At 43.9% G+C, this 27,854-nt stretch overlaps 1 protein-coding gene across 1 annotated transcript; it reads left to right on the top strand.

Annotated features, from left to right (window-relative positions):
- The first annotated feature begins 25 nt into the window (after positions 1 to 25).
- On the top strand, positions 26 to 27,854 carry TLR7 (toll like receptor 7). Its single transcript, XM_090063684.1, has 3 exons — positions 26 to 609; positions 11,700 to 11,751; positions 23,341 to 27,854. Exons 1-3 carry the CDS (start codon positions 566 to 568, stop codon positions 26,488 to 26,490), a joined length of 3,246 nt encoding a protein of 1,081 aa, XP_089919810.1. The 5' UTR covers positions 26 to 565; the 3' UTR covers positions 26,491 to 27,854.

Below are 27,854 nucleotides of genomic sequence, written 5' to 3'. Positions count from 1 at the left end.
GCCTGCCTCAGTTCTCCTGAATAATGGTAGGAGATGTTAATCGCAGTACACTGAACAGACCTTCAGAATAGACCCATACTTCTCCCTGTTTTATCTGACAAAAAATTGACAAACTTTAAATTTTTATTATTGGACATCTGATTTAACACATCATACAAATGGTCAGGTCAGATTTCTCAGATTATTAATATTAATGTTGGTAAGTATTTTTTTTTATTTCGGGCACTTTAAGCAATGGCTTGAAGCACTGTAGGACTGAGGTCACACAGCCAGACTAAATGTCTTTTGGATGTCCATAGGAATATCCAGTTAGCTTTGCTGAACTGTTAGTATGCCTCTTAGTAGGATGTGTTCTCCTCTCTCTCTTTTTTTTTTTTTTTTTTTTTTTTTTTTTTAAGGAAAGTGAAAACCAAGGATCTGAGTCTTCCATTCACCATGGGAAAAACAGTAAAATGTGGATTTCCTCATTTTAAGGAGAAAAACACTGGTTTCTCCTTGCGGACTGGCAGTGTTCTGGCCTGCAAGGGGGTCAGGGAATGGGGGTCAGGCAGAGAGCACCAAATGCATGTGTGCATGCCAGCCAGGCAATGTGAGAGCAGGTCCCCACAGGTAAGTCTCCCTGCAGGTTGAAATTGAAGCCCCCATAGTGAGGGAGGAAGGGAGTTGGGCAGGGCTGGCTGGGGCTGTTGCCCAGTCAGGGTGGTGCATGGAGCTTGGGGCCTGGGATGAGTGGCCATAGGGAGTGAATGCAGGGACTGGCTCCCTGCTGCTGTGCACACATGGGGTTGAGGGCATGGTGGGCACCCCCCACCCCAGACTTATGTCCCCACCTGGTGCACATGCAGGATGGTGGCTGTGGGCTCAGGGCTCCCTACCCTGCTGCCCTCCCCACAGGGACTCCACAGTCCAGCAGGAGGGACCCAATGTGTCAGGGCAGAAGGGGGCAGGGAGGCTTGGTGAGACACCACCCGCCCACCTGGCGGCAGCAGCAGGAGTGGCAGTGTAGAGTTGTCTCCTGCTGCTGCCGGATAGGCAAGGGGCATCTTGCTATGGTGGCTTGGGACTTGCAATGGTGGCACCGAGCCTCTCAGCACAGCACGGCAGTGAGGTAGTCTCGCTCATTGGGCTGTGAAGGTCCCCTGGGAGGAGGGCAGCAGGGTAGAGAGAATTAAACCTGTAGTGGCTAGCCTGTATTGGCTTCCGCCCTATGGGCTCCACTCCAGCCATGCTGCCCAAGGGGGGAGTGGAGGAGCTGGGCTCCATGCTCTACTGTGCTGCAGCAGCTGCCACCTCCCATGGGTGGAAGCCAGGGCTCAGGTGCTTCTAGGAGCTCAGAGCTGTGGACCCAGGTCTCTAGACCCCTAGTCCTGACAGGGCCCCCTCTGCCAGGGCTGGGAGGGCCCAGGGGGCTGTGGTTTGGGGCTGTGGTTGGGGACTGAGGGGCACCAGCAGGACGCAGGGACCTGAGTTGGGAGTGAGGGGCAGTGGCATGGGCAGGGGACTGGTATATCAGGCCTGCTCAGTGACACAAAGGGGGAAGGCAGAGGGCAACAGCAGCACCTGATCCACATCCTGGTGGGTGAAGGAGGCAGGGGGAGATCTGATTTTTATCATGGGGGTAGGGGGGAACAAACAAACCCCAAAATCAAAAGCCAAAATTTATAAGTATTTTGAATTTTATTATTGTGATTGAGGCACTGGTAGGCTTCCAAAACTGCTTTTAAATTGTAACTATATCAATAAAACGTTGTGTTCAACTGATGCATATATGTGTATAATGGTGTTTTCATTTTAAGCACAGAAAAATGTAGATTTTGGAGAGTGGTTTAATCAGAGAATTTACGGTTTTTAAATCGAGAAAACCAGGATCCCTGGTTATTTAATTTTAATCATGGATTTAGGGAGTTTTAGCAGAGAATTTGTTTGGTTTTTGTTTGGTTGGTGTTTGTTAATTTTTGTTTGGTTTTTTTCCCCCCCAATGATAAAATCACAAATTCTCTGCTAAACCCACCAAATCCACGATTTAATATTACAGCCCCTGCTCCCCCAGCCTTGCTGGAGGCAGCCCACAGCTGCCAGACTGGACCTGGGTCCACAGCCCCCTGCCCCTGTTGTGGGCTTGGGCAGGGCAGCTCCCTGCTGCTGTGTGGACTCCCAGAGGGCAGGGGGGGCCCTATGCCCCCAAGATCCATACCTGGTATAGGTGCAGGCTCAAGCTCCCATCCTGCTTCCCTCCCCCAGGGCCTCTGGAGCCAGCAGGCGTGACCCAGTGTGGCAGGAAACAGCGGAGAACGGGGCCTGCCGTTCCTTGCCACCATGTTTCCCTCCCCTATGACCCTGTGGGAGGAACCGTGCAAAAAATCTACTTACCACTTGTCACCCCCAATGCGCTGGCAATGTGCCTCCTGCCTGCAGGGCTGCAGTGATGGCAGCAGCGTGGGGCTGTGCCCTTCAAAGCAGTGGCAGGCACCAGAGGTGTGTTGCCAAGACAGCATTGGGGATGGGATAGCAGCTTACATCAGTGAGAAATGCCCGTGTGGCCCTGGTGTCCCCAGCCACTCCGGGTTTCACCTGCTGACTCAGCAGGCCCTAGGGGAGGTGTGATCGGCTCCCCCCCGGCAACCTTCTCCTGAAGCCCTGCACATGAGCAACATTTAGAGGCAGAAAGTTTGCCTTGGAGTATGCTGATGATAACTACGAGTCCTTAGACCCTATCAGTGCTCAGCTGGAGGGAGGGTCTTGCTTGTGTACTCAGTGAGCATGTCTACGTGTGCCTATTAATGTCAGCTATAAGCTCCAGAGTTTATCACGCTGGAGATTTATTGCTGCCGGGTATGTGTCTACGCATGCATCTGGGATTGCAACATACTTGAGCTTGGATGCAGCAGCCCTGGCTGGCGGGGCTCTGGCTCCACATGCTGTGAAGGGTCTGGCTGGGATATGAGTGCTTCAGTGCAGGGCTAGCCAGCAGCTATTTAGTTTATAAACTGTAAGCATACTGTCAACCAGGTGATCAGCAGGGATCCTGGTTTTCTCTGATTTAAGAAAAAAAAATCCCCAATTTCAGATTTAAAAAAGTAACCCAAAATCCACTTTTTTTTTTTTTTCTTCTGTGTGGGATTAAAAAGAAAACAACCAGAACTCCCCCCCCCCCCACCCAAAATCGTTGCCAGTACATAAATATATGTAGTGGTAGTTCATTTTGATTATGGAAAAATGTAGATTTGTTAAACAGGTATTTACATTACAGAATTAAATCAATTGTTGCCATACAAATAAAGCAGATGGGTTTAAACTATTTACAGTTTTGCATTGGCATTTAATTTTTATCATGCAAAATGATCAGAGTTAATTTTGTAGTTGAGTTAAAAGTGTTTCTGCTTTCCTGAAGGGAAGGAAATTGCAGTGGTTGCTGGTCAGATGCTGCAGTCAGGTCTTTCCTACTCTTTCCTCTTTGTTGCTTTTTGAGCAGGTTTTAAGTGCCAACAGCCATAAATTTCTGTAACTGTTCTCATCCACTTTTACAGTCCCCAGGCTTCTGTCATGATCTTTAGCCATCACTGGCTGCAATTTTCCTATTCCTCAGTTCTTTTTTTGCATCTGTCTGTTTGTGTCTGCTTTACTATGGTTTAACGAATCCCTGTTAAATTATCTGCTAAGCATCACACTCTGAGGGGCGTAATATTACTATAGTAAACATTCTCCGTAATAGCATAATGACTTGTTTGCAAGTTGTTCCTTGGGTAAAATGTCAATTAGCAAAAGTGGGTCACTTTCAACTCCTGTAATATTTTGATTCTGAAAAGTGGGAGAGCCCAAATTGTTAAACTCATTAAATATAATTGATTTAAGAGTTAAAATTAATGTAATTATTGTTTTCTTGCTGGCACTCCTTCCTGTGCAAGGGGGGATAAATAAATGTTAAGTATTGTCCCAGCAATGAAGGCATAAAGACCTTGTGGGAATTGTGTCTATTGGGATCCTGGTCTCCATCCCTAAGTTGCCTGCAGTGTGTGGATGGGCATCTCTTGTGGATGGGAGCTATTTTTTACAGCTGTAACAACTGCCAGTCCCTTACATCTGCCAGCCGCACTCTGGCTGCGGTTGCAGCAAGTGAAACAGCAAGTTAATGCTTCTGTAATTTGGTCTGTAAGGGTTTTGTGGTGGGGGGGGGGGTTGGTAGTTCAGTTTTTGCTTCGTTTGATGGGAACATATTTCTCTTTTCTATGCCTCCTTTTCTGTGCAAGTGAAGCCAACTCCATCCATCTGGAGTGGAACAAAAATAATTTCACAATACATAGGAGGACACCTTGCATAATTTTCCCTTATACAATAGGCAAGGATTTAGGTTAGACATTGGGTTACCTCTTAATTTTGTAATGATTTCTAAACTTCAGCATGGCACAGCTGAGGATTTAGGGTAAAATCACGTTGGAGTTAGGTGATAATTCTAAGGATTTGTGTTAAGGTTAACTAATACTAGTGATTTAGCATCGATCCTATGGCTCTGTAGCTACGGCTCTGCAGTGGCAGCGAGGGATGGTGGCTGTGGGGGGCGGGGAGGCTCGCACATGGAGGCCACTGCCGCTTCCTTGTGGAGCCATACCAGCAGTGACAATAGCTGCATCCAAAACCTCGGCATGCCGCTGCTGCCACCGCAGAGCCATGCCCGTGGAGCTGTGTGGCTGGCCACAGGGTGGCAGCGGCAATGTGACCGGTCAGGTGGCATGCAGCCACCCTCACTACCATCCCATGCCGCATGGTGGCCACGGCTGCCACCATACTGCTGCTGCTGCCCTGCAGCCAGCCGCACAGTTCTGTGGGCATGACTCCGTGGTTGCAGCGGCAGCACAGGGAGGTTTTGCACGCAGCGGCTGTTACCTCTGGCACAGCTCCACAAGTAAGCGACAGTGGCCATCATGTGCAAGCCCCCACTCTGCCCCTCACAGCCAGCTCCCCCTGCTGCTGCAGTACTATGGCCATGGAACTGTATAGCCACCTGCATGCGAGTTTCCCCCCGACACACTCCTGGCCAGCCAGCCGGGTGGCATGTGTGTGGCTCGCACATGGCAGACACCACCACACCATGCCCTGCATCACTTGCCCACAAAGGCCCACACAGAGGGGCACCCCTGCATCACCCCCCAGCCATGCTCCCAACTGCGGTGTGCCCCCTGGGGTTAGCAGCACCCCCTGCTCCCCCAGCCCCCTTTCCTTGTCCTACCCCCCAAACCCCACTTACCTCTAAGATCCAGGGGTGAAGGGCATAGGGCAAGTCTGAGCCTGAGCCCAGACTTGAGTGACTCAAGAGGCCCAGGCCCTGCCCTTCCCCCTCTCCCTTCCTGTCTCAGTAGGGCTGGGGGTTTCCTGCCCTTTCTGCAATCAGCTCTTGCAGGCTGGAGCTGTGCCAGCCTGCAAGAGCTTTTTGCAAAGGCAGAGAATCTGCAGATTTCTCTGCTAAAAGGGGAAATCTGTTTTCTCATATAAACAGGGAATCCGTGGTTTTCTCCATTTTTCTGTGGGAAATGGAAAACCTGGATTCCTGGTGATTAGTCGCATATTTTGGGTTAATACCCTGTCTTAGACATGTCACTAGAAGGCTGGCAGGCAGGGACATGTCTAGGGGCTGCAAGTGCAAATGCTTGCCCTGCTTGCTGGTGCTCTAGCCACAGTATAGGCCAGGGAGGTGGTGAGGGAAGGCACTCTCTTCCCTCCTCCCACCATATGCCTCCTCTCCACTCCCCAATCACCCTACTGCCCCCTTCAGCACTCAGACCCCCCCATACCCTGCAACTGGTTCTTCCACCCCTAGATCACCATCACCCCTCAAGTGGCTCCTCCACCCCGGACCACTGTCCTGCCGCCCTGATTGCCCAGAGAGCAGCACAAATAGCAGCAGCAAGGGTTTTCACCCTCCCTGCCTGCTCCTGGGCTCCCTATAGCCTATGCCACCCCATGCACCCAGATCCAGCTCCTGTGGGGCCCTACAGCTGCTTGGTAATTCCTTGCCCCCCCCCTTTCCCTTACTTCCCTTTCAGCTGCAGGGCCTAACAGGGGCTGGATTGTAGCATGCAGGAGTGGCATGGCTTCAAAGCAGGGAGGGGAAGCCCCCCACCAACACCTGCCACTCAGGCTGATTGGGGTGGTGTGGTATTAATCTAGGGGTGGAGGGGCCAATGGGAGGCAGAGGGGGCAGTTGGGATGGCAGGAGAACAATTGGAGTTGGGGGTGATTTGGGGGTCAGCACCAATGAGGGGGCAGCAGTCTGGCAGTTACTCATTTACCTCCCCCCCCCCCACCGGTCCCCTATTTCTTTCACTGTATTTCCCTCCCTCACTCCTTTCCCACCCCATCTCTACCCACCTGTTACCCAGCTCCAGATGTCAGTTCAGGACCATAGTTAGTCCACCTGGGAGCGGTGCCTCCTGGGTTACTGGTGGACTGAGCTGGTCATTTATTCTCTCGGGAATAACTCAAACTGGTAGTTTAGCTCAGAGATAATCCTGACTCAAAGTGATGTAACTTTGGCACCTAAAGGACACTTAGCATTAATTAAGGAGCCTTAATGCATGTTCATTCAAGTGTTGTGTTCTTAACATGATCTAATTGTAATGCGTAATCTCACCCTTAGATGTTATCTCAGATTAAATTCCAGGCATTTTGTCATGCAATCGGAAGAGCTGTGTTGTCTTACTGTGACTAAAGCTATGATACTTAAGTCCTGATGCTTTGGTTTTTCAGAAGTTCTGCATGAATGCATTTGCCTGAGAATCATGCCATTTGTCTGAAATCTTATACCTCTAAGCTCAATTGTTTGTTCTTTCTTTTTAATGGGCAGCATTGCCCGCAGTACAATGCTGTGTTCATCAGTGATGGAGCATGAGGAAACCATGAGTAAAACAAAACATCAAGCTTCATGCTTCATTTGCGCAGCTATCACTTTCAGTTTACAGAGAATTGAAACTCAGATACAACAGTTAGAAAACTAGTCAAGTCACTTTCAAAAAAGATGAAGGAAGTGTATTAACAAAATATTTTTCTTAAAAGAAAAGGAAAACTACAGAAGTTAGTCATTGATCTCCCATAGAAAAATCAGTGAGACAAGTGCCTAGGTGCCATTTCTGCCTTTGAAGAACCTGCCCTAAAACAAAAGTCAGGGAGCACAGAGTGCTTGCACCTTCTAATAGATAAACAGGTTCTCTTAAGGGGTGCTCACTATGGTTGGAGCCTGATTAAGGGGCCCATTCAAATTAAGGTGATACTCTAGTCAGTGTTAGGCCAGTCTCTAAATGAGCATCCATTTCAATAATGTTAGATGCATTATTAAACAGAGAAAGCCAGGATCCCTGTTAAAAATAGCAAATTCTCCAATTAAAAAAAAAATCACAAATTCTCTAATTAAACCCCCAAAATCTGTGATTAAATTGTATGACTTGATGTATCAATTGCACACAAGGTCTTATTGCTTTAAAATTGTAAATATATCAATTTAGAAGCCTACCAGTGTTTCAATGGCTATAATAAATAACTTCATTTTGATACAGTAAAAGCTTTGTTATCTGGCACCCATGGGGGATGCTGGATAACAAAATATACCAGTTAACTTTGCCTGTTCAGGCTGCTTCCTGTCCTGCCATGTCTGGAGTGTTGCTGCCCCTCCTGCCACACTGCTGCCCCTCCGGCGGGCCCTGAGGGACAGGGGCAGGGGGCTCTGCGCAGGCTGCTGTACCCTGGGCTGTGGTGCAGGCTGCTTTGCCCCGTGGCAATTCGGCGTAACCAGCAGTTCCACGGTGGGCATTTCTGGTTTTGCTGTTACCTTACAAACCAGCATGCTAGTTAATAGGGCATGCTGGCTTGTAAGGTGCCAGATAACGCAGCTTTTACTGTAGTTGTTTTTGAGTTCTTTAATCATGGAAAATCAGAACTTCCCTTGCTTCCTTCACTCACCAGGATGCAGATCCAGGCCCCTCACTCCCAAGCCACTGCCCCCCTGACCTGCCAGGGATACAGAGCCAGGGACCTGGGCCCAAAGCTCCCCAGCTGCTGCAGCAGTGCTCAAGCCCTGGCTGCTGCCCATGGGAGGCAGCGGCTGCTGCAGCAGAGCAGAGTATGGAGCCCCCTTCCCCCTCCCCCTTAGGTGGCATGGCCAGAGTGGAGCTCATGGCAGGGGGTGGGTGCAGGCTGCCTGTTGTGGGCTCAGGGCTCCCCTCTGTGGCCCAGTGAGTGAGAGCAGGGCTGGGTGGGGATGCGAATTGCTGCTGCTGGCAGCTTCATGCTGCCATGGCACCCCTTGCCTGTCTGGCAGCAGCAGGGGGCACAACTCCAAGCTGCTGCTCCCACTGCTGCCAAGCAGGCAGGGGGTCTTGCCAGGATGCTGCAGGGCCTGCCCTGGCAATGAGCTTCCCTCCTCTACCCTGTTGCACCAGGTCCCACTCATTAGACCATGGAGGCCCCAAGGGGGAGGGCAGCAGGTCAAGCAGGGTGCCTGAGCCTGCACAAGGCAGCCTGCCCCTGCCCAGTGCGCAAATCTGGAGGGCACGTTCCCCCTTGCCCCCCTGGGAGAGTGTACAGCAGCAGGGAGGCAGCCCCCTGCCCCACCAACTAGCCAAGCTTCCTGTGGCCCTGTCCTACTCCTTTCCCAGGCCCTGTGGCTGTGGATGGCCCCAGGCACCAAGTCCCATGCACTGCCCATCTGGGCAGCAGCCCCAGTTTTATCTCTCTCCTCCCCCCGACCAGACTTACCTGTGGGAGTGCACACATGCACATGGTACCCCCTGCCTCACTGCCCTCCTCCTGCTCCTCCCCCCCCCCAGCTTCTTGCGGGGCTGGAACTCCGTCAGCCTGCAGAGAGCTCTTTTTGCAAAAATGGAACATCCAGTTTTCTCTGTTAAAAGGGAAACTCCATGCTTTTATCCATTTTTCCACGGGAAATGGAAAACTCAGATCCCTGATTATTAAGCAGATTACTTTTATAGCATCAAGTACCAGATCTGCTTTATGGATGAATTAGACATGCACAAAGTCTAATGAACCATAAAATATGTCTACACCTCCTGAGGACTGTTCTTGAGAACCACAATGAAGCATAGTACACCCACTCCATACATGCTATAACCTGGGAGCTTATTAGAGCAGCTCTTACCACACATCAATAAACTCATTCTCAAGAGAGAGTTTATCAACAAGTACCTAGCTATGCCAAGCTGGCTACATTGTATCCATTTTCCAGAATGTATATGCTTTGTTTTCTTGTAGTAATCCCTGGTGTAGTCCTCAGACTGTGAAAACATGCCCACAGACTATTAAGTACTGGACTGGCTAAATTGATAACGAAGTAGCTCTACTTTGTAAAGCATTTTTCTTTCTATAAAAATGTGCTTAAAGTTCCCATGAAACCCAGCAGTGTCTTAAAGCTGCTGAATTATTTAAACTACATGAGAATAAAAACTAACTTCACTGTGTGTGGAAACCAAAATGCTAGTTCATAACAGCTGAAACCATTTTATTGTGTTTTATTTAGAAATGAAGTACGAAGTGTAGGCAACTGTCATGCAGACTTTATAGTTAATTAGTGTCAAGAACTAAATAATATATTAACATTCTTTCCATCAATGGGTTGGGGTCAGGAAAATGACAGCATTAAAAGGAAGGATTTTGCAATACTTAGGTGCCTAGCCTAGCTCTCAGAAGACCAGGATTTAATTCTCTGCCACACATTTCTTATGCGACTTTGGTCAAGTGATACAGAATCCTATTCCACTTATTGCCCAGCTAGCACCCAAGTAGGATCCTATTTTACCCTATTTGAGTCCTTAAAAAAAATGTATCTGTTTTTTCCAACAAAGTCTCATGTTAGCCTTAAAACTAAGTTACAAAAAAGCCATGCACAGTAGGAGGACCCACCCACTCTTTCCCTTAACAGTTTTCAGTGGTTTGGTCTGGGTATAGGATTACATTTCAGTGCTCGTCTAATAGACTGCATAGGACCTTGGTCCTTCATCTTTCTGTGCCAAAGCTCCTAATTCTTGGACTGATGTAAATTTCAGTGCACTTAAAAATTGTGACATGGCAATGGATGGCATTCCAGGTGTCTTAGTCTGTTAAGTGTTTGCAGTAGCGTAACTACCTCTGCTACTAGGCAACTATGCTGGTAAACATGTTTCTCTCTGTAGACAGGAAAATGGGCACCAATTTTCCACTTAATGCTGGTATTTTATCCAATAATTTTCTCCTTAAGTGTTTTTATAAGCTACTAGATTTAGGGGAGGAAGTTTAAAAGTTGTGGCTGATTTCTAATCCTTCCCTTTCAGTTATTCTTGATGTATTTGCCTATAACTGTGCTCATCTTGGGTTCTCCCGCTTCTTGCATATTTTTGCCTCTTTAAAGGTGATGTGCGGAAGAAAATAAGAGTTTTTATTAACCCTGCATTTTTTTTGTTTAAATCAGTTTTTTTTTATCAAGAACTATTATTTAAAATAAGTTTAAAATGGAAGCAGAACTAAAAGCAAAACAAAACCCTTTTAATGCCTTGGAATAAAATAGGCTGTGTCTAAGCCACAGAGATGTATCTGAGTACAGAAAGCCTTTACGGTGAAATTCCTAAAAGGACACTGCATTAATTCTTTCCATTATAGGCTCCATTGTCAATTACTTAGTTCTGTCCATGGACCTTCAATACTTGTCTTTTCTAGCTTTTTTTTATGCTTGGTTTTCTTCTTCCTTGATGGTGCTTATGTTTTCAACTGTATCTCACTTATAACTAAGAAGTTAATTTCTCCCATTCTTAAAGAGCCACTTTTTTCCAAAATCCTTTTTAAATTAATCCTTCTGGGCAAAACAAATGTCCAAAATAATCCACATCAAGAAACTGATTTTTGTGTCTAATTTGCGTGGTCCTTTTCATTTAATTCTAAGCCTTTCAAGCTAAGGACCATATCTGCTAAATTAACAGTTTCTGCTGTAGTACTGGTGTTCACCGAGGACCTAATTGTTAGCTTTATGGAAATCCTATATAATCATAATGGTGTAAGCCTGGAAGTTTAAATGTGAGAATCCTTTTTCTGTTCATGCAGCCTCCACCTATACTAATGCATTAGAAGGAGCTTGAGCTGGTTGAGCATGCTCAGAGTTATTTCTTCATAATGCACTTTTCTCCCTACCCAGTTAGTGTTTTATTTTCCTTAAATGTTTTGCAACTGTTCACCTACTGCAGTCACACTTATCTCCTTAGGTAGTCATCTCAGGAAATTTTTAGAGTAGGGCTGCCCATAACCAGTCCAACCCCTGAAGGTACAAGATGAATTTTATTTAAGTAAAATATACTTTTAAAAATAGTCATTATAGACATGGTAAACTCGAGAGTGAATTACCTAGATCTGGGAGAGCACTATGCTGTCTTATGAACAAATGTGCACTATGGGAAGGAAACCCAAATAAGTAAACCTCTGAGCTATTTATATTAGAGGGTGGGGAGGAATTAATGAGGTACCATTTTCTCAATTTAAATACGAGTCTTTGAGGAAGTGAGTAGCATCAGCAGCTTTTTCATGCATAATTCTCAGAGCTGAAGAAAAAATGATATACTGGTAGTTAACATTGTATTCTTGAAATGAGTTACACAAGCTTGTACTATCTTTTGTACCTGAGCTGAAACAGTGGGGATCTCATTCAAGCTATTCTCTCACCCTCTGGTTAACAGTTTTCACCAAAGAAAAGTCTCCTTTGAACCTTGGAAGAGCACAAGGAAAATGGTAAGTTCAGCTTCCACTTTAAGCATTTCTTGGAAAACTGTGCAAATGCAACTTGGGTGGCAGGGATTTTTAAGAATACATCCTCTTCTTTTTCCTTCCTAGCACCAGTTGTATAATTTGTACATGAATCGGATAGCATTTTCATATTCATGTAATAGTATGTTAACAATCTTTTCCAGAATATTTATAGCCCAGAGGATACTATAATATATATACTATATTCTGGCTCTCCATTTTTCTTTTGAAATGGAACAGCCACAAAAAGAGGACACAAAGGTCAATTCAGCATATAACATCAGTACCTTGTTTCTCAATATTTGATTAATACTGTAATTCAGATGTAGATTTAATAGGGTTATAACTAGCCCTCTGATTGTCATGGATGCCTATCAGAATGTGTTATAGTATGATTAACAGGTGAGAATAAAATGCTGGCATTTGAAATACTGATAGCCCCAATGATGAAATATATATTTGGAACAAAACACAGTACTTTTTTTACTTTCTGTAATTGCAACCAAATGGTTAACAGAAAACTGCAATATCACATGTATGTTTTGAACTGCTCCTTCATACTAATTTCTCCTATTCTGAAGACTTTGATACCAATTGTTACTGATAAATTCCCTGAAGAAACTGGGAGACCCTTAGTTTTGTATTATAGTATGCTTTACACAAATAACTACAGGTAGTGCTTAATCAGCAGGCTAACTAGCTAAACAGACAAAATAAAGTGAGAAAGGGGAAGTTGCATTTTCTCTGTGTGAGAAGTGGGAAACTGAACACAGAAATATAAAGGCCTAAATTAGCTTTGTAAGCATAAAGATCAAGAAATCCATGTTATTTAGGGACATAGACATTTTTGAAAACCCCAGTATACCTTTAGGTGCCTAAATGCCATTAAGAACCTGGCTTAAATGACCTGGGGAGTCTGTGACAAATCAGCAGGGGAGAAAAAAAAAAGCCTCATCTTGGATTCAAGTACAAGACCAGGCCAGATGGTGGCTTAGTTCTGGTTTTTGGATCTTGGGCCTAGGGCTGAAGCTAGAGTTGAGCTGCTGCCTGCCTCTGGCTGGAATGGCTTGTTTGACAAGGGAGCAGGCACATGGCAGAGGGGGGAACTACAGCTTACCCCTTCACCCTGACCCCCTACACCTGTGCCTGTCTCTCCACTCCCTAATCCCTCCCTGCTGCTTGCACCCCCCAGCACATCCTCTTCTCTCTGACCTTTTGTGTTAGCCTCTCCAGCCCTGACCTGGTCTGATGGGGCTGGGCCAGGGCTACCACTTCCTCTGACTGATCTGGTGCTAAAGCAGAACTTCAGCAGAAGGTTAGGGCATGGAGCAGGGAGTGGGGCTGGGAGGCAAGCATGGTGGGGACAGGTGGCAGGTGTCAGATACGGACATGGGAAGCAGGGGATAGGAGGGGCAGGCAGAGGCATGAGGGGCAAGGTGTGGGAGGCAGATGGGCACAGAGGGGCAAACACTGGGGATTCATAGTAGGGTGCAGGAACAGGTACTAGGGGGAGGGGTGGGAGCATGCAGGAAGGGCAAGGGGTTGGGGCCTGGCCCCTCAACATCCACTGCTGCTTTCCCTGCCAGAATGGTGGGCTAGGTAGAATCTGGGGGGGGGAGGGGGGCGAGGAATTTAAGATCATGTTCCACTATAGTTTTCCATATATAGAACTTAATTAATGAGGGGTCTACTTGCATTCAAAGTTATCTTGGATTTGAGTAAATATGGTATTAACCACAGCACCATTATTCTTTTTATAACAACAAAGCATAGTTTTACATAAAGATCATTAAAAATAATTGCAGCAGTGATGGCTACTGTTATCACAGGAGAGACTTATTTGAAGGGGTTAGAAATTAACCTGTTTGAGTTTTTTGCTTGAAATGTCAAGTTCAACAAAAGATACTTTTGTCTCTGTTGTGCCAAGGGGGGAGAGCATCCTTATGTCTTCCACTTGATCATAAGCTATGTAATCCTTCTTTAGCCTTGCGCCAAGAACAAGACTCACATGGAAAAGACTTTTCTGACTCTTAGCAGACTCTCAGTTTCTCCACCTGGGTTATCCTTGGATGCGTCTTCCCCTACATTTTGTACTTGTGAAGAAACGTCTGTCTTACAAAATGTATTAAACATGCCTCTTTAAATAAATATATAATATTTACAAGAACCTATCAACATTTTATCTTGGAACTTTTTTTAGATGTAAAATCCCCCCCCCCTCCCTTGCTAATAGAAACACATTTATTACTAGATCTGTATTTTTTTTAAGTGATTGGGGAAATAAATATATGTTTACCTTGTCCAAATGAATACTTGCCTGTCTCTTACTCACCATTTTCAGTTAAAGGGACAACGCTGAAAGGAATCAATTTTTAAAATGGTTTGGTTAAAACTCATTAAATTTCTCTGTGGATGTATTCATTTTTTTCTGCTTCAGTTAATTTCTAAAGTGAATTAAAAGAAACAAGATTAAGGCCCTACTAACTATGGGTGCCTATACATGTGACAATTTTAACCATTTAAAATATTCTAAAGCCATCACTTGGGTGACTTTAGGATGTTCCTAATATGGCAGTAGTTGCCTTAATTAAACCTCATTGTATGTGTTTTAAGTGTAAGGTGGACTGCTGCAGTGCTTCTCTGTCTACCTAGTTTGCCTTTATTGCATGTGTAATTAACTAGGGCTTTTCAAAATGGTAATTACTAATTGCTAGGACTGTGCTAAGCTTTGCCAGCTGTCTCATTCTGATGCTGTTGCGACTTGTTTTGAGCTCAAAACAGCGAAATTGAAACAAAACTTGAGGGCTTCGAAACAGCCTCAAAATGAAATGAGAGCAGTTGAAACATTTTGAACATTTTAAAATGTTTTAAGTTCCGAAGCTGAAGCTGGGCTTGTCTGCAGGGAAACAGAAAGTAAGGGAAGGGAGAGGGAAGACGGGGAGGGAGGGTAGGACTGCTCTCATATTGACTCCACCTGGCTAGTGACTGTCATCCTTCCCTGAGGTCCCTTTCAATCCTGGTGTTCTGGGGAAGGGATGGAAAAACGGCATAAAATGCAGCATTGTTTGAACTGCCCTGCTTTCTGCCTTGGTGTCAGTTACTGAGCTGCATGTTCAAGCAGCTCAGCGGTGTCAGACAGCAAAGGCTACTAGCAAGTAGGAAATCCTTCAGAAAACCAGTGCTAGCCTAGGTTAGCTTAGCAAGAGAGGTTTCAGAATACCTTTTTGGCTTTTTCTTTCTTCTGCATGCTTTTATTATATTCACTGATTTAGTCTTTTCAATTTTATAATTAGATTGGATAGGATTACTATAGAATTTAATTTATATAGGAAGGCAAATAAAATATAATGTATTTCTATACATTTATACTTTGCAGCATAAGGAGAGGGGAGCAGTGTCACTGCCTGTGCCTGAGACTGCACCCCCTCCACAGGCACCAGCCATAACTCCTGCACTACTACCATGACAACAAGTACCGGCACCAGTATGACAGCCTCCTCCACCTCCATTTCACTTCCTATGCTGCACCTGCCAGTGCCAGAGAGAGAGCGGGAGCTGGATCTGGATCTCAGTACCCTAGCAAGGGAAATTATGGGGAAGGAGGCTTCCATGGTGGGGTCCAGAGACACCAAACCCCACCATCAGGCAAGTAGTGCTCAGGCCTTCATAGCTGCCTCTCTCACCCAGGATGTGGAGCCACTGCTGTGTAGCCCTTTGGCCTACTGGCCAGTCACAGCTAGATGTGGCTGGATCTGGCCACAGTTGCCTGCAAGCACCTGTCCTGTCTACCAACCAGTGTTCTGAGTGAGAGGGTGTTCAGCATTGCTGGGGATGTAGTGACACCCCACTGCACCTGCTTGGATCCTGGTTTGGTGGAGCAGCTGGTGTTCCTCAAGGTGAACCTCCTGCTGCTGGGGTTTCCCAAGCTCCAGGTGCAGATGGAGTGAATGCCACCTTCCTCACTCTGTCTGCACCTATTTCCTTTTTTCATTTTTTTAAAAGCCATTTAATGCCCCGCTCTCAGAGATGGAGAGGGCACTCACTGAATCACCAGTCAGCAGGGGAGGAATGTGTCCCTGCTGAGCTTCTGTGCCAGGATGAACTTGGAGGTATTGGCCAGGGCTATGGGGAGGACACCCCAGGTCCTGGGCATGACCACTAAAGCTACACTCTGCCAGGGTTGAGGAGGCCTGGTAGGACTGCTGGTGGTGCGGCAGCCCCACAAATGCCAGGACTGAGGATCCCTCTTGTGACAGGTGGGTAGGAGGCACCATAACTTACAGCTACCACACACACACTCAGAGTCCTGGTTGGGGAAAGCCCAGACCCATCATATCTTTGACAGGCATGAGGCTTGCTGGTTGCAGTGGAGTTGAGGCTCCAGGTGAGCTCAGCTTAGCTGCCTGGAATTCCAACTTTTAGGCTGAAAACCCCTTTGTGAGGCTGAGGAAGCACCTGCAGTTGGTGTGTCTGCTGTTCCTGGATGGAAGGAATAGTGTAAAGAAGCCAGAGGCTGACATGCAATGTAGGCAAGAAAGCCAATCAGTGAAAATGGAAATGGAGGTGTCAGGGGGTGATGGACAGGCTTGGGTGGAGAGGGAGATGTAGTATCACAGGTAGAAGTAGAGAAGTACCTGGGGAGTCAGATGTCTGGCAGGTTGTGGTGTGTCAGAATTCCACTATATTGAGGTCATGAATTTCTGTACCTAGGTGGCTGATGAAGTGAAGTTCATAGGCCTTGCTGTGAAAAGTGGTTTGTAAATTCCCTCTCAAGATCAGGCCTGAGAAACTAGAGGCAGAGTTTTTCTGTGAAAAATGTGCCCCCACAGGTAGTTGGGTATTATTGTCTTTGATAGATTCTGGGGTGCAGTTTGTGGGGGTACTGGAGGTAGTTGGCAGGTTTTGTGTTTTGTGCTGTAGAAAGCTGGCTTCAGTTCTGGTGATGAGGTTAGGTTAGCCAGGTTCAGTGCTTGTTTCAATTTACAAACCACTTTTCAGAACCGGGCCTATGAACTCCATTTCATCAGCCTCATAGGGAGTAGGTACAGAAAGTCATGGACTCAGTATAGACATTGGAATTCTGACCACACTACAACATGCCAGACATCTGACTCCTCAGGTACCTCTGCAATTTTTCCTGCACTGCTACATCCACCTTCCCCCCACCCCCCCCAACCTGTCCCTTCACCCCCACAACACCTCCATTTCCATTTTTACTAACTGGCTTTCTTGCCTGGATGGCATGCCAGGCCAGCTTCTGGCTTCTTTAGTATTCCTTCCATCCAAGACCAGCACACACAGAGACTAAAAGCAGGTGCTTCCTCAGCCTGACAAAGGGTTTTTTTTTAACCCAAAAGCTTGCTAAGATAGATTTCTCTAAATATTCGGTTTAAAAAAAATAATAAACATATAAACATAAAAACACAACATAACCCATCACACAACACAAGTAACACAACATTTATATATCCAAAACAATATCTCTATTTCTTCCATTCAATTTTTTTATAAAAAGAAAGGCTCTGTGACAGTTTGGCTGCCTGAGATGCTGCTGGTGCTACTGTGCTAGTGCTCACTAAGTTATTTTATACCTGTTGTCATTTAAAGTGATGGACCAGGTTGAGGCTGTCGGGGAGGAGGCAGTCTCACTGCAGCACACCTACAGTGTTATGTAGATGCCCCAGTGCTAGTGAGGGTGCACCTTAACACAGATAGTTATGAGTTTTGCCTGTCAGCAGCCTGTGGTGCAGTTTCCCAGAACCCCCTACACCTATCACCTTGAAAGATGGGAGGCTTATTGGCTTCATCAGGGGCTAGGATTTCTGCAGTTTTCATCCTGCTGTGCCTTTAACACATACAATGTCACCCATGTCAGGACTTGTGCTTGTCAGCAGCCTGAGGTGCAGTTTCCCAGAAACCCCTGCACCTATCTCCTTGAAACATTACAAGTTTCATAACCCAGCAGGGGCTATCATCTCTTCAGTTTTCACCCCCCTGTGCCTTCACACTTACAAGTGACATGAGTTTTGCTTCCAAGAATTTGAGATACAGTTTTGCAGAAACTCCTGTACCTATCCTCTTGAAACTTGGCAGACCTTGTGACCTCAGCAGGGGCTATCATCCAAGTAAGTTTCATTGAATCGAGCAAGAAATGTCAAAGTTATAGGCAGTTTTATGCTTCCCCATTATAGCCTTTGGCAAAACGGCAAAGCAGTTTTGATGAAACGGAACAGCAGTTTCGAAATGAAACAAAACTCAAAATAAAACACTATTCCATCAAAACAGAAGTTGAAATGGAATGGTGCCATTTTTCACACCCCTACTAAGTTCTACCACCACGTGTAGCTAGCTCTGCACACATGTGTGCGTGCACACCTTCCCCACCCCCCCCAATCAGGCATGAGGCTGGTACCTTGTGAGATCATCAGGTCCTTCCAGCCCTAACATCTATGAAATCTATGAAGATTATTCAGACATGATGAATCATTCTAGATTTCCCTGCAGCATCAGGCTGTATTGTGCAGCCTCCTACATCCCCTGCTTTCTACTCTACAGAACTGTGGCAAGGCATAAAACTCGCACCAAGCCGTAGAATGTCTATTAAGTTTTAAGGCACTGTATCTAAAGCACTTTAAGTAGTGTAAAAGTTACAGCATCTTTTGAAATGTCTGCCCTGCACATGTATAGGTACCCTCAGTGTCCACAGGGTTTAATGTAGTTTGAGTGCTCCATTTTAAATTCACATCTCTAGTTGATTTAGATTAATTTTCCTAAGTAACTTTGTGTAGACCAGATGTAAATCCCCATTTTAGATGCTGCAAATCTTTCTCCCTTTCTGACTAGAGGAAAGAGTGGAAAGGCTCTTATCATTTTTACAACGTTGTAAAATGTGTTATGAAAAAGGCTGTGGTGTCTCAGATGTTCAGGTCACTTATGAGCCCATTTGAAAATAAATGTGATGGGTGCCTATACATGAGCAGCAGGACTGCTCTGAAGTGCTGTAATTACAGTGTATTGGAGGAGACTGCCTCCTCCCCCTGCTGATCAAGTCAGAGTAGACTTGATTAATCAATCAAATCTGCTGGAGTATGGTAATTACTGCACTCCAGCAGACTCCAGTATCTGGTGTATTAACATCCCTGCACTGAAAAATGGCAGTGCAGGTGCTTTAACTGGTGCTCATTAAAAGCTTCAATCAAATGAGCTTCAGCTTGACTTCAGTTAAAGTACCCCCACCACCATTTTTCAGTGCAGGGATGATAATACACATGACACTCCAGGTGCTTTAATTAGAGTGGCATTCAGAACTGCTCTAATTAAAGCGCTCCCAGAGCATGTGTATAAATGCCCCATGTGTTTGAATTTGTCTCATTAAAATAACTTCTACGGCCATAGTCCTACTTCCAGTGGTGACAGTTGGACTTGTTTTATGTTCATACTTTCAAACTGAGGCTTTCTGTTAGAGGGAATTCAGGTGGGGGTGGGGGGTAGAAGGTCATAAATACTGATTAAATAATGGACATCAGAGAACAAAAATGTAGGGTTATAAGAGATCTGTTCTTTGTATCTATTGTGGTGGGGAGGAATATTCTTCAGCCACTGACAGCTCTTTTATTGATGCCTGGGGCTAAAAAAGAAATACCAAACTAGCAGGGCCTGTGGGTAGAATAAGGGGGCAGACAGGATCTATGGGGCAGGTGGGGGGTCTTGGGGGAGAGGGAGGTTCCCTCCCCCGCCCTCCAGGACCAGGGGCTAATTTTAGGGCCACCTGAAGTGACCCCCCCCACCCCCATTCCACCAACTCCTCCCCTGTAACTTACTTACTCAGCTCCTGGCATTGGTGAACACCAGTAAAATGGGCACTGGGAGTGGCTTGTGGGACATGGGCTTTGGCAGGCTGGTCAGTGGGCATGGGGGTGTTGTTTGTCTGGGGGTGTGGGGAGGGGCTGGTTGGCTAAGAATAGCCAGGGAGAGTGTAGGAAAAGTAGAGCCGCAGGGCCGGGACCAGTGGCTGGTCTTTTCCTGCCTCTGCGCTGTGCTGAGAACTGTACCGAAGTTCAGGACGGTTCAGATGGGTCTAAAAATGGTCAACCCAATCTAAGTTAAATTACCTTAGCTGGTGTGGTCTAGATTAGATTATCTGCCATGATAAATAGAATCAGATGTAGGGTTAACTAAGATTGGGTTGGCCATTTTTAGACCTATCTAACTGTCCTGAACATTTGTACAGTTCCCACTTAGATCCACCTAAGGTCCTCACCTGGGTGAACTTAGATCAGGTGGCTATTTTTAATGTGATCTGAGTTTTTCCAAAGCTCTCTGAACGTCTGTAACTAGCCTAGGTGTGCTTGTGTCTGAGGAAATGGAGCAGTTCAGTTAAGTATAATATATAAAGCAGGATGTCCTAAATTAAAATAAATAAATAAATAAAAAGTACCATCCAGGTGTGTCTGAGTCGGTATTCAAGAGTACTTTCACATACTTTCAGTTTAGCAGGTGGCTGTGTGAAGCTCCAGTCGCTGATTCAACTCAGCAGAGATTCAGCCTGATTCAAGGGCCGAATCTCTGAATCCAAACTGAATCAGGAGACCCTTTAATCTCTCTGAATTGAATCAGAACCTCCAAATCAATTCCGAGAGTTTCAGAAAGATTCAACATAGACATCACTTGAAATTTTTTTTTTTTACATACTTGAAGGTACCAGGTGGCTCATGAATGCTGAGATGGTGGGGCAGATGGAACATCCTACAAGAGTGCAGGAAGTCCCCAGCACGCTCAGCAGCAGACCCAGAAGTGGACCAGAAGCACTTCCAGGTCCACTGGGCAGCGCACTGGGGGGCCCCCCTGTGCCCCCTCAGCTCAGCAACTGGTGCGTCCTGGGTCTGAGGGGGCACCTGGGGTTCCCCTGTGTCCAATCACAAAGCCAGGGGTGTGTGGAAGGATGCCCCTGTGTTCCTGTGGCACGCCCAACCTCCCCACCATTGCAGCATTCATGAGCCATGCTTGGTACCCTGAGGTACATAGAAAAAATATTTAAAGCTGTATCTATGGCTGAATTGCAAAACTCTGAATTCGCATCGAATCTTCAGATTTGGATTCAGCCAAATCAAATCGGGGATAGCCATCCAAATCAACAAATCAAATCACTGTCCCTGATTCAGGCCGGATCTGAATCAAATGCGGCTCATTTCGCACAGCCCTAGCTCTTAACATAAAATGACTTCCATATTAAAATAAAAATTAAGGCAAAAGAAACACTTGATCATGTCAAGAGGCACCTGCTTAATTTTTTTATTTTTCAATGTTATTAGCTGCTTAATTGAGCATCTACATTCAGTCAGTACATTTAATTAATGTGGTCCCTTAAAAATCAGTTCACGCCATGTTTCTCTCCTCCATTGTCGAGGCATACATTTAAGTTTTTTTAAAGTTTTCATTGAATGTATTGCGCAATAAAAAATCCAGCTGAAAGATTCCAAATTAAAAGTTCTCCTGAGATGGCTTAAAATTGTATTAAAATGCAAGTAATTAAGAAACTCTTTAGAATACTATTTTAGAAAAGTAATATTTTGATGAAAGCCATAAAGTAGAAAAATAACTGATAATATTGCAGAAAAGGTAATTCCCATCCACCCCCCCTCCTTCCCCCGCAAATAATGTTAATATAAAGAGGACCAAAACAACAAAGGTTTGTGTGAAAACAGCTCACTTTTGGAAATTCTTTCAGTTAAAATGTCACTGATTTGGGATATCATTTGTTTCTATTTAAGGGACACCAACGGCTTAAATACATAACAATGTTTAAGTTATTTTTAAGGTAGTAGCTTACAGTAAATTGGGTATAATAGTATTAAAACTACAAGAGTTTAAAAGTAAGTAATATACTCCATTTTATATGCATGATTAATTTAGCTGCATAACAGTGCCAGTTTCAATCTGTTGCCTGTTGGTTATATTGTAACAAACTTTGGTTTTCTGCATACTGGTTAAGTTCACAAACCACTTAGAAGCACAGGAACTCTTAGCCTATGTGTACTCAGTTTAACTTTGTAATTGGTGAAAAAGATTAGGAACTATAATTTCAAGTCTTTTAAAGCAGCCTTGAATTGACTAGGTCCTGTCAATTTTAAATTTGCTCTTAGAGGTCTAAGCGCTCTTAGAAACAAGGTAAGGAGACTTAAGGAAGTGTAAAAAATGTAATTCCATCTGTTCTTGTAGCAGTTAATAGGCATTATCGTGTTTACTCAAATAGAAAACTACCCTGATTATTAAATAACCCCTTAATAATTAGATTCTATATATGGAAAATGGAGTGGAAATAGTCCCCTTCAGCATCTTGGCCTTTTTTAGCTAAGATCAAATGTTGGCACCAAAGGGAGGGTGTCAAGATTGGCTCTGGCGCTCCCATTCCCAGCCTGATTTTGCAGTACCTCCAGGCCTGGTGCCAGTTCCTCATGGAGTTGGGTTTTTTTTTTCCAAGGGCCACACACACGCACACACAAAAGTTCCCATCAACATGATCAGCATGTTTGCCCAGTGTGGTCTACGTGTTTTATAGTTATGCTTCCATTACTGAGCACGTGCTGCTTTTGGCAGAAGTTTAATCGTAGCCAATAGACTTAGTGAGATTTCCTTGCATTCCATCATAAGACGAGGGGCTTTTTCTCCCTGTGCCAACTGAGGGCAAAAACCTCATCTTGTATTCAAGTTATTACAGTATTTAGAATGAGTTAGGTGTGTGTAGAATCTGATTTCAGTCCTGAGTTTATGTACTTTAAAGTATACTGTAATGATTTTGGTTGATTCTATAGAAAGTTGGGTACTCAAATCATTAGTTATTTTTTAAATAATTTATGCCAGGATAAATAGAATCTGCCTATGATGTATATATTCATGACTACAAAATATGCAAAACACAACAAGCCCTTTTATTTTCTATTTCTGTGTATATGAATTCACTGTTTCCTTTGTACATGCTGTGCAGTTGCAATTTACCTTGTGTTTAAAATGAGATGCTGGAAATATTTCCCTTACAATTTAAAAAAAATATTACTATACTCTCAAAAGACTTACCGAAACAGACTACAGTATAAAATAATAGTTGCACTATACCTTCAAGTAACATATTATTCTCTCCAAAGATGTGCAGAAATATAAAGCAGTAGATGATAAATGTGAAATGAAATAAATACTAAACTTCTCTGGACTGAGTTAGCATGTGGAGCTGAACTATTTGAATTGATTCTTAAGTGTAGTAATTTTTAGTGTCCTTTTAAATGAAGATTAGGAAATTTCAAGATGGATCATTTTAAATCTAGATTTGTCAGGGTCTTCATGTGTAACAGAGCTGTGCTTGGAAATAGATTAGATGGGGGGGTGGGAATCACAAAAATGTAATCCATTACTGCTGTACAGATGATTTTGGGGTAGGATCTTTAATACTTGTTTGCACATGGTTGATTAGACAGTAGTAATAGTAGTTTATTGTACTGAAAGGTTGGAAAGAGAATAACAGTAGACATGCATACATTGCTACTTTATTAAATCGGCATGTGTTTATTTCCCTCTTTCTAGGCATTACATAGACGGCCCTCAGACAGATTGCTGTTACTTGTACTCCTTCTGTTTCCAAATCTGGTGTCATGCAGATGGTTTCCTAAAAGCTTACCCTGTGATGTAAAAGCAGAAGCCTCAAAAGCCAGCGTGGTAGTGGACTGCAGCGAGCGTCATCTCACAAAAATCCCAGGAGGAATTCCTGCAAATGCAACAAACCTGATTCTTACTATTAATCATATCCCAAGCATTTTCTCAACCTCCTTTGTCCACCTTGATAATCTCATAGAGATTGATTTCAGGTGTAACTGTGTGCCTGTCAGATTGGGGCCAAAAGATCATGTGTGTACTAAGAGACCACAGATTGCAGATGGTAGCTTTGCCATACTAACAAAGTTAAAGTCATTGTATTTGGATGGAAATCAACTGTTGGAAATACCTCGGGGTCTTCCTCCTAATTTACGCCTGCTAAGCCTTGAAGCCAACAACATCTTTTCTCTCACAAAAGAGAAATTATCAGAACTCAGAAACATTAAAAAGTTGTACTTGGGCCAGAACTGCTATTATCGGAATCCCTGCAACATTTCATTTGAAATAGAAGAAAATGCCTTCCAGGACTTAAAAAGTTTAATTGTATTGTCCCTCAAATCCAATAATTTAACTTATGTCCCCCACAATTTGTCAGCCACTTTAAAAGAACTATATCTTTACAATAACATGATTCAAGCTGTTCAAGAGCACAGTTTAAGTGACCTTCACAATTTGGAAATTCTTGATTTAAGTGGAAATTGCCCTCGCTGCTACAACTCTCCGTTTCCTTGTACTCCTTGTCCCCACAATGCCCCCATTGCAATCCATCCCAAAGCATTTGATTCTTTAAAACAATTAAAAATTCTGCGGCTCCACAGTAATTCCCTTCACTATGTACCCAACAGCTGGTTTAAAAACACCAAAAATCTACAAGTGCTTGATCTTTCCCAAAACTTCCTAGCCAAGGAAATTGGAGAGGCTCATTTTTTGAATCTTATTCCCAACCTTGTAGAGCTGGATCTCTCCTTTAATTTTGAACTTCAGGTCTATTCCACAGTTTTGAACCTGTCTAAAACATTTGCCTCTCTGTCTAACCTGGAAATTTTGAGGGTCAGAGGTTATGTCTTCAGAGAACTGAATCTAGAAAATCTGTCTCCATTGCTTCATCTTAGAAATCTGACTGTGTTGGACCTTGGAACTAATTTTATCAAAGTTGCTAACCTGAATGTGTTTAAAAAATTCCCATCTCTTAAAGTCATAGACCTCTCAGTCAATAAAATATCTCCTTATTCAGGTGAAGGCAGTAATAATGGTTTCTGTTCTACCCCCAGGGCTTCAGCAAAGCACTACAGTAACCGAGTAGTGCAAGAGATGCACTATTTCAGGTATGATGAGTATGGGCGGAGTTGTAAGTCCAAGGATAAAGAGGCTACTTCCTTCCAACCTTTTGCTGATGAAGATTGTCTAAATTACGGAGAAACTCTAGATTTGAGCAGAAATGACATATTTTTTATTAACCCCTCTGATTTCCAACATCTCAGTTTCCTAAAATGCCTCAATTTGTCAGGTAATGCCATTAGTCAAACTTTGAATGGAAGTGAATTCCGCCCTTTGGCTGGATTGAAATATCTAGATTTTTCTAACAACAGGCTTGATCTGTTGTATTCAACTGCCTTCCAGGAGCTTAAACATCTAGAAATTCTTGACCTTAGCTATAACCAACATTATTTTCTGTCGGAAGGTATAACTCATATGCTCAATTTTACAAAGAATTTGGCCTTTTTGAAGAAGCTGGTGATGAACTGGAATGAAATTTCTACTTCTGCAAACACAGGGATGGAAAGTCAATCTCTTCGAATTCTGGAATTCAAAGGAAATCATTTAGATACTTTATGGATGGATGGAGATGCTAGATACCTCTCATTCTTCAAGAATTTGACCAAGTTAGAGCAACTGGACATTTCCTTCAACTATCTGAATTTTTTGCCTCCTGGTGTTTTTGAAGGCCTGCCTCCAAACCTCAAGCAACTTAACTTAACCAATAACAAGTTAAGGACTTTCAACTGGGGAAAGCTCCACCTTCTAAAGAAACTCGAAAACTTGGATCTTAGCAATAACCTATTGACTACTGTTCCAAGGAGGCTGTCCAGCTGCTCTTCAACTATCCAGAAACTGATACTGCAAAACAATCAAATTCCAAGGCTGACTATGCACTTTCTTAGAGGTGCTTTCCAATTAAAGTACTTGGATCTCAGCTCAAACAAGATCCAAATAATTAGGAAATCTAGCTTCCCAGAGAATGTCATCAACAATCTGGAGATGCTTCTTCTACATGGAAATCCTTTCAAGTGCACTTGTGATGCTGTATGGTTTGTTTGGTGGATCAATCAGACTGAGGTTACTATTCCACTTCTAGCCACAGATGTGACATGTGCAGGCCCAGGTGCACATAAAGGAAAGAGTGTGATTTTTTTGGATATGTATACCTGCGAGTTAGACTACTCTCATTTGATCTTGCATTCTATGTTAGCAACACTTATCCTTTGTATAATGGTGTTTGCTGTCATTAACCATCTCTATTTCTGGGATATGTGGTATAGCTATCATTACTGTACTGCCAAGCTAAAAGGTTATCAGCGTTTGCTTTCAGTGGACACCTGCTATGATGCTTTTGTTGCCTATGATAAGGATGATCCAGCTGTAACTGAATGGGTCTTGAAAGAATTAGTTGACAAACTGGAAGATCAAAGAGATAAACGGTTCAATTTATGCCTGGAAGAAAGAGACTGGCTCCCTGGGCAACCAGTCTTAGACAACCTTTCCCAGAGCATACAACTGAGCAGAAAAACCGTATTTGTCCTGACGAAAGAGTACTCAAAAAGTGGTAACTTCAAGACTGCATTTTACATGGCTCACCAAAGACTTATGGATGAAAAGTTGGATGTGATTATTCTGATATTTCTTCAGAAAGCATTGCAGAATTCCAGGTACCTCCGGCTGAGAAAGAGGTTGTGCAGTAGCTCTGTCCTGGAATGGCCAGCCAACCCTCAATCGCAGCCTTATTTCTGGCAATGTCTGAAAACCACTTTGGCGACAAACAGTAACATGGCCTACAACAAACTTTTCCAAGAAACTGTGTAGCTTTACTATTCCCTGAAAAATATGTGTGTGGCATGGGAAAGGCAGCATGATGCTATCTTTAAATTTCACTTAAGTTATATTTCCAGCTTTGAAACCTTCTTTAAAAGTGATATCATGTGCAAAAGTTAAATACACATTTGGTATCGGAAAGAATTTTTTTATTTTTTATTTTAACTTATCTCCTGTGTCAAGAAGGCTTTGTCTAACTTTATGCCAAACTGACTGTTTAAATGGCATGCACCTTATGTAGCATGTACTGTGACACAGTGGAAATAAGATGCACTACCAGCCGAAAGGCTGAGGTTTGGAACAGACTTGCACTTCCAGCTTTCATTCCAGTGAAGGCCGACAGCACCTCCTGCAAGCTGGCTCAGCTCTTTGTGAGACCATTTGCTTGACTCACTGTATTATATGGACTATTGGGAGAAATTCAGCTGTACCTTAAATTACTGCTGTTTGGACTATTGATAGATTATAGATAATATCAAACAGTAGCACCAGTGTGTATGTTTGTAAAACATAAACAGTACTTACTAGTACGTTAATGGTAAGAATAGTGCCTAAAGTAGTTCACAGTTTACTTTGGGGAGTCAGTAAAATGTAAGTAGGTATTGCCTTGGAGTTATGTGCTTATATCTGCCAAACCTGTATTTAAGCCCTCTATCCAGAGTTTAGGCAGGTCTGGCTTGCTTTATTTTTCTTAGTGGAGAATAGCTTGTCCAAGTGAGTCTTCTCATCTTGTTTGCTGTCATTTGACACACATCTCAGGTTACCCAAACCCTTTCTTTCTTCACAGGTTCCAGCATTTATATGAGTTACACTTCTTGTCTTAAGAGAAGAATGGCTGTCCTCACCCAAGTCCTTTGAATCTGTGCATCTAGAGCAGTAATACGTGTGGTACCTATGCAGTAATACAAAACTGAACAGAGACACTTGGTCACATATAACAGTAGTCAAAGATAAAACAATTTAACATTCTGGGTTTGTTGATTAATGATAAAAGTTGTGGGGGTTAGAAAAATGGTCATCTTATGATATATTTTATAAGAAGTATCAAAATATAAACAAGAGCTAAAGCTGACTTCTTGGCCTTCCATGTTTGTAATCCCATGGATACAGCATCTCTACAAAGAGGAGAATGATTAATTCCAGTGTCTGGGCCAGATTTTGGGTAACTGAACTGCAGAGGGAATCTAAACAGCTGAAGACTGAGTACAGCTGCCTCTACCTTCTTCCTAGCTGCTGAGTCACGGATATGCATTGCTGAAGTCTAGTTCTTTTGCTGTGGAAGTAGCTATATGCATTTCGGAGAATGGGAAAGTATAACATACATATTTATATATTAAACACACTGTGTTCACGTG

This window comes from Crocodylus siamensis, chromosome 1 (assembly GCF_052110815.1).
Source record: "Crocodylus siamensis isolate JL-2025a chromosome 1, ASM5211081v1, whole genome shotgun sequence".
Taxonomy (NCBI): domain Eukaryota; kingdom Metazoa; phylum Chordata; order Crocodylia; family Crocodylidae; genus Crocodylus; species Crocodylus siamensis.
This window is presented reverse-complemented; position numbering and strand designations above follow the sequence as displayed.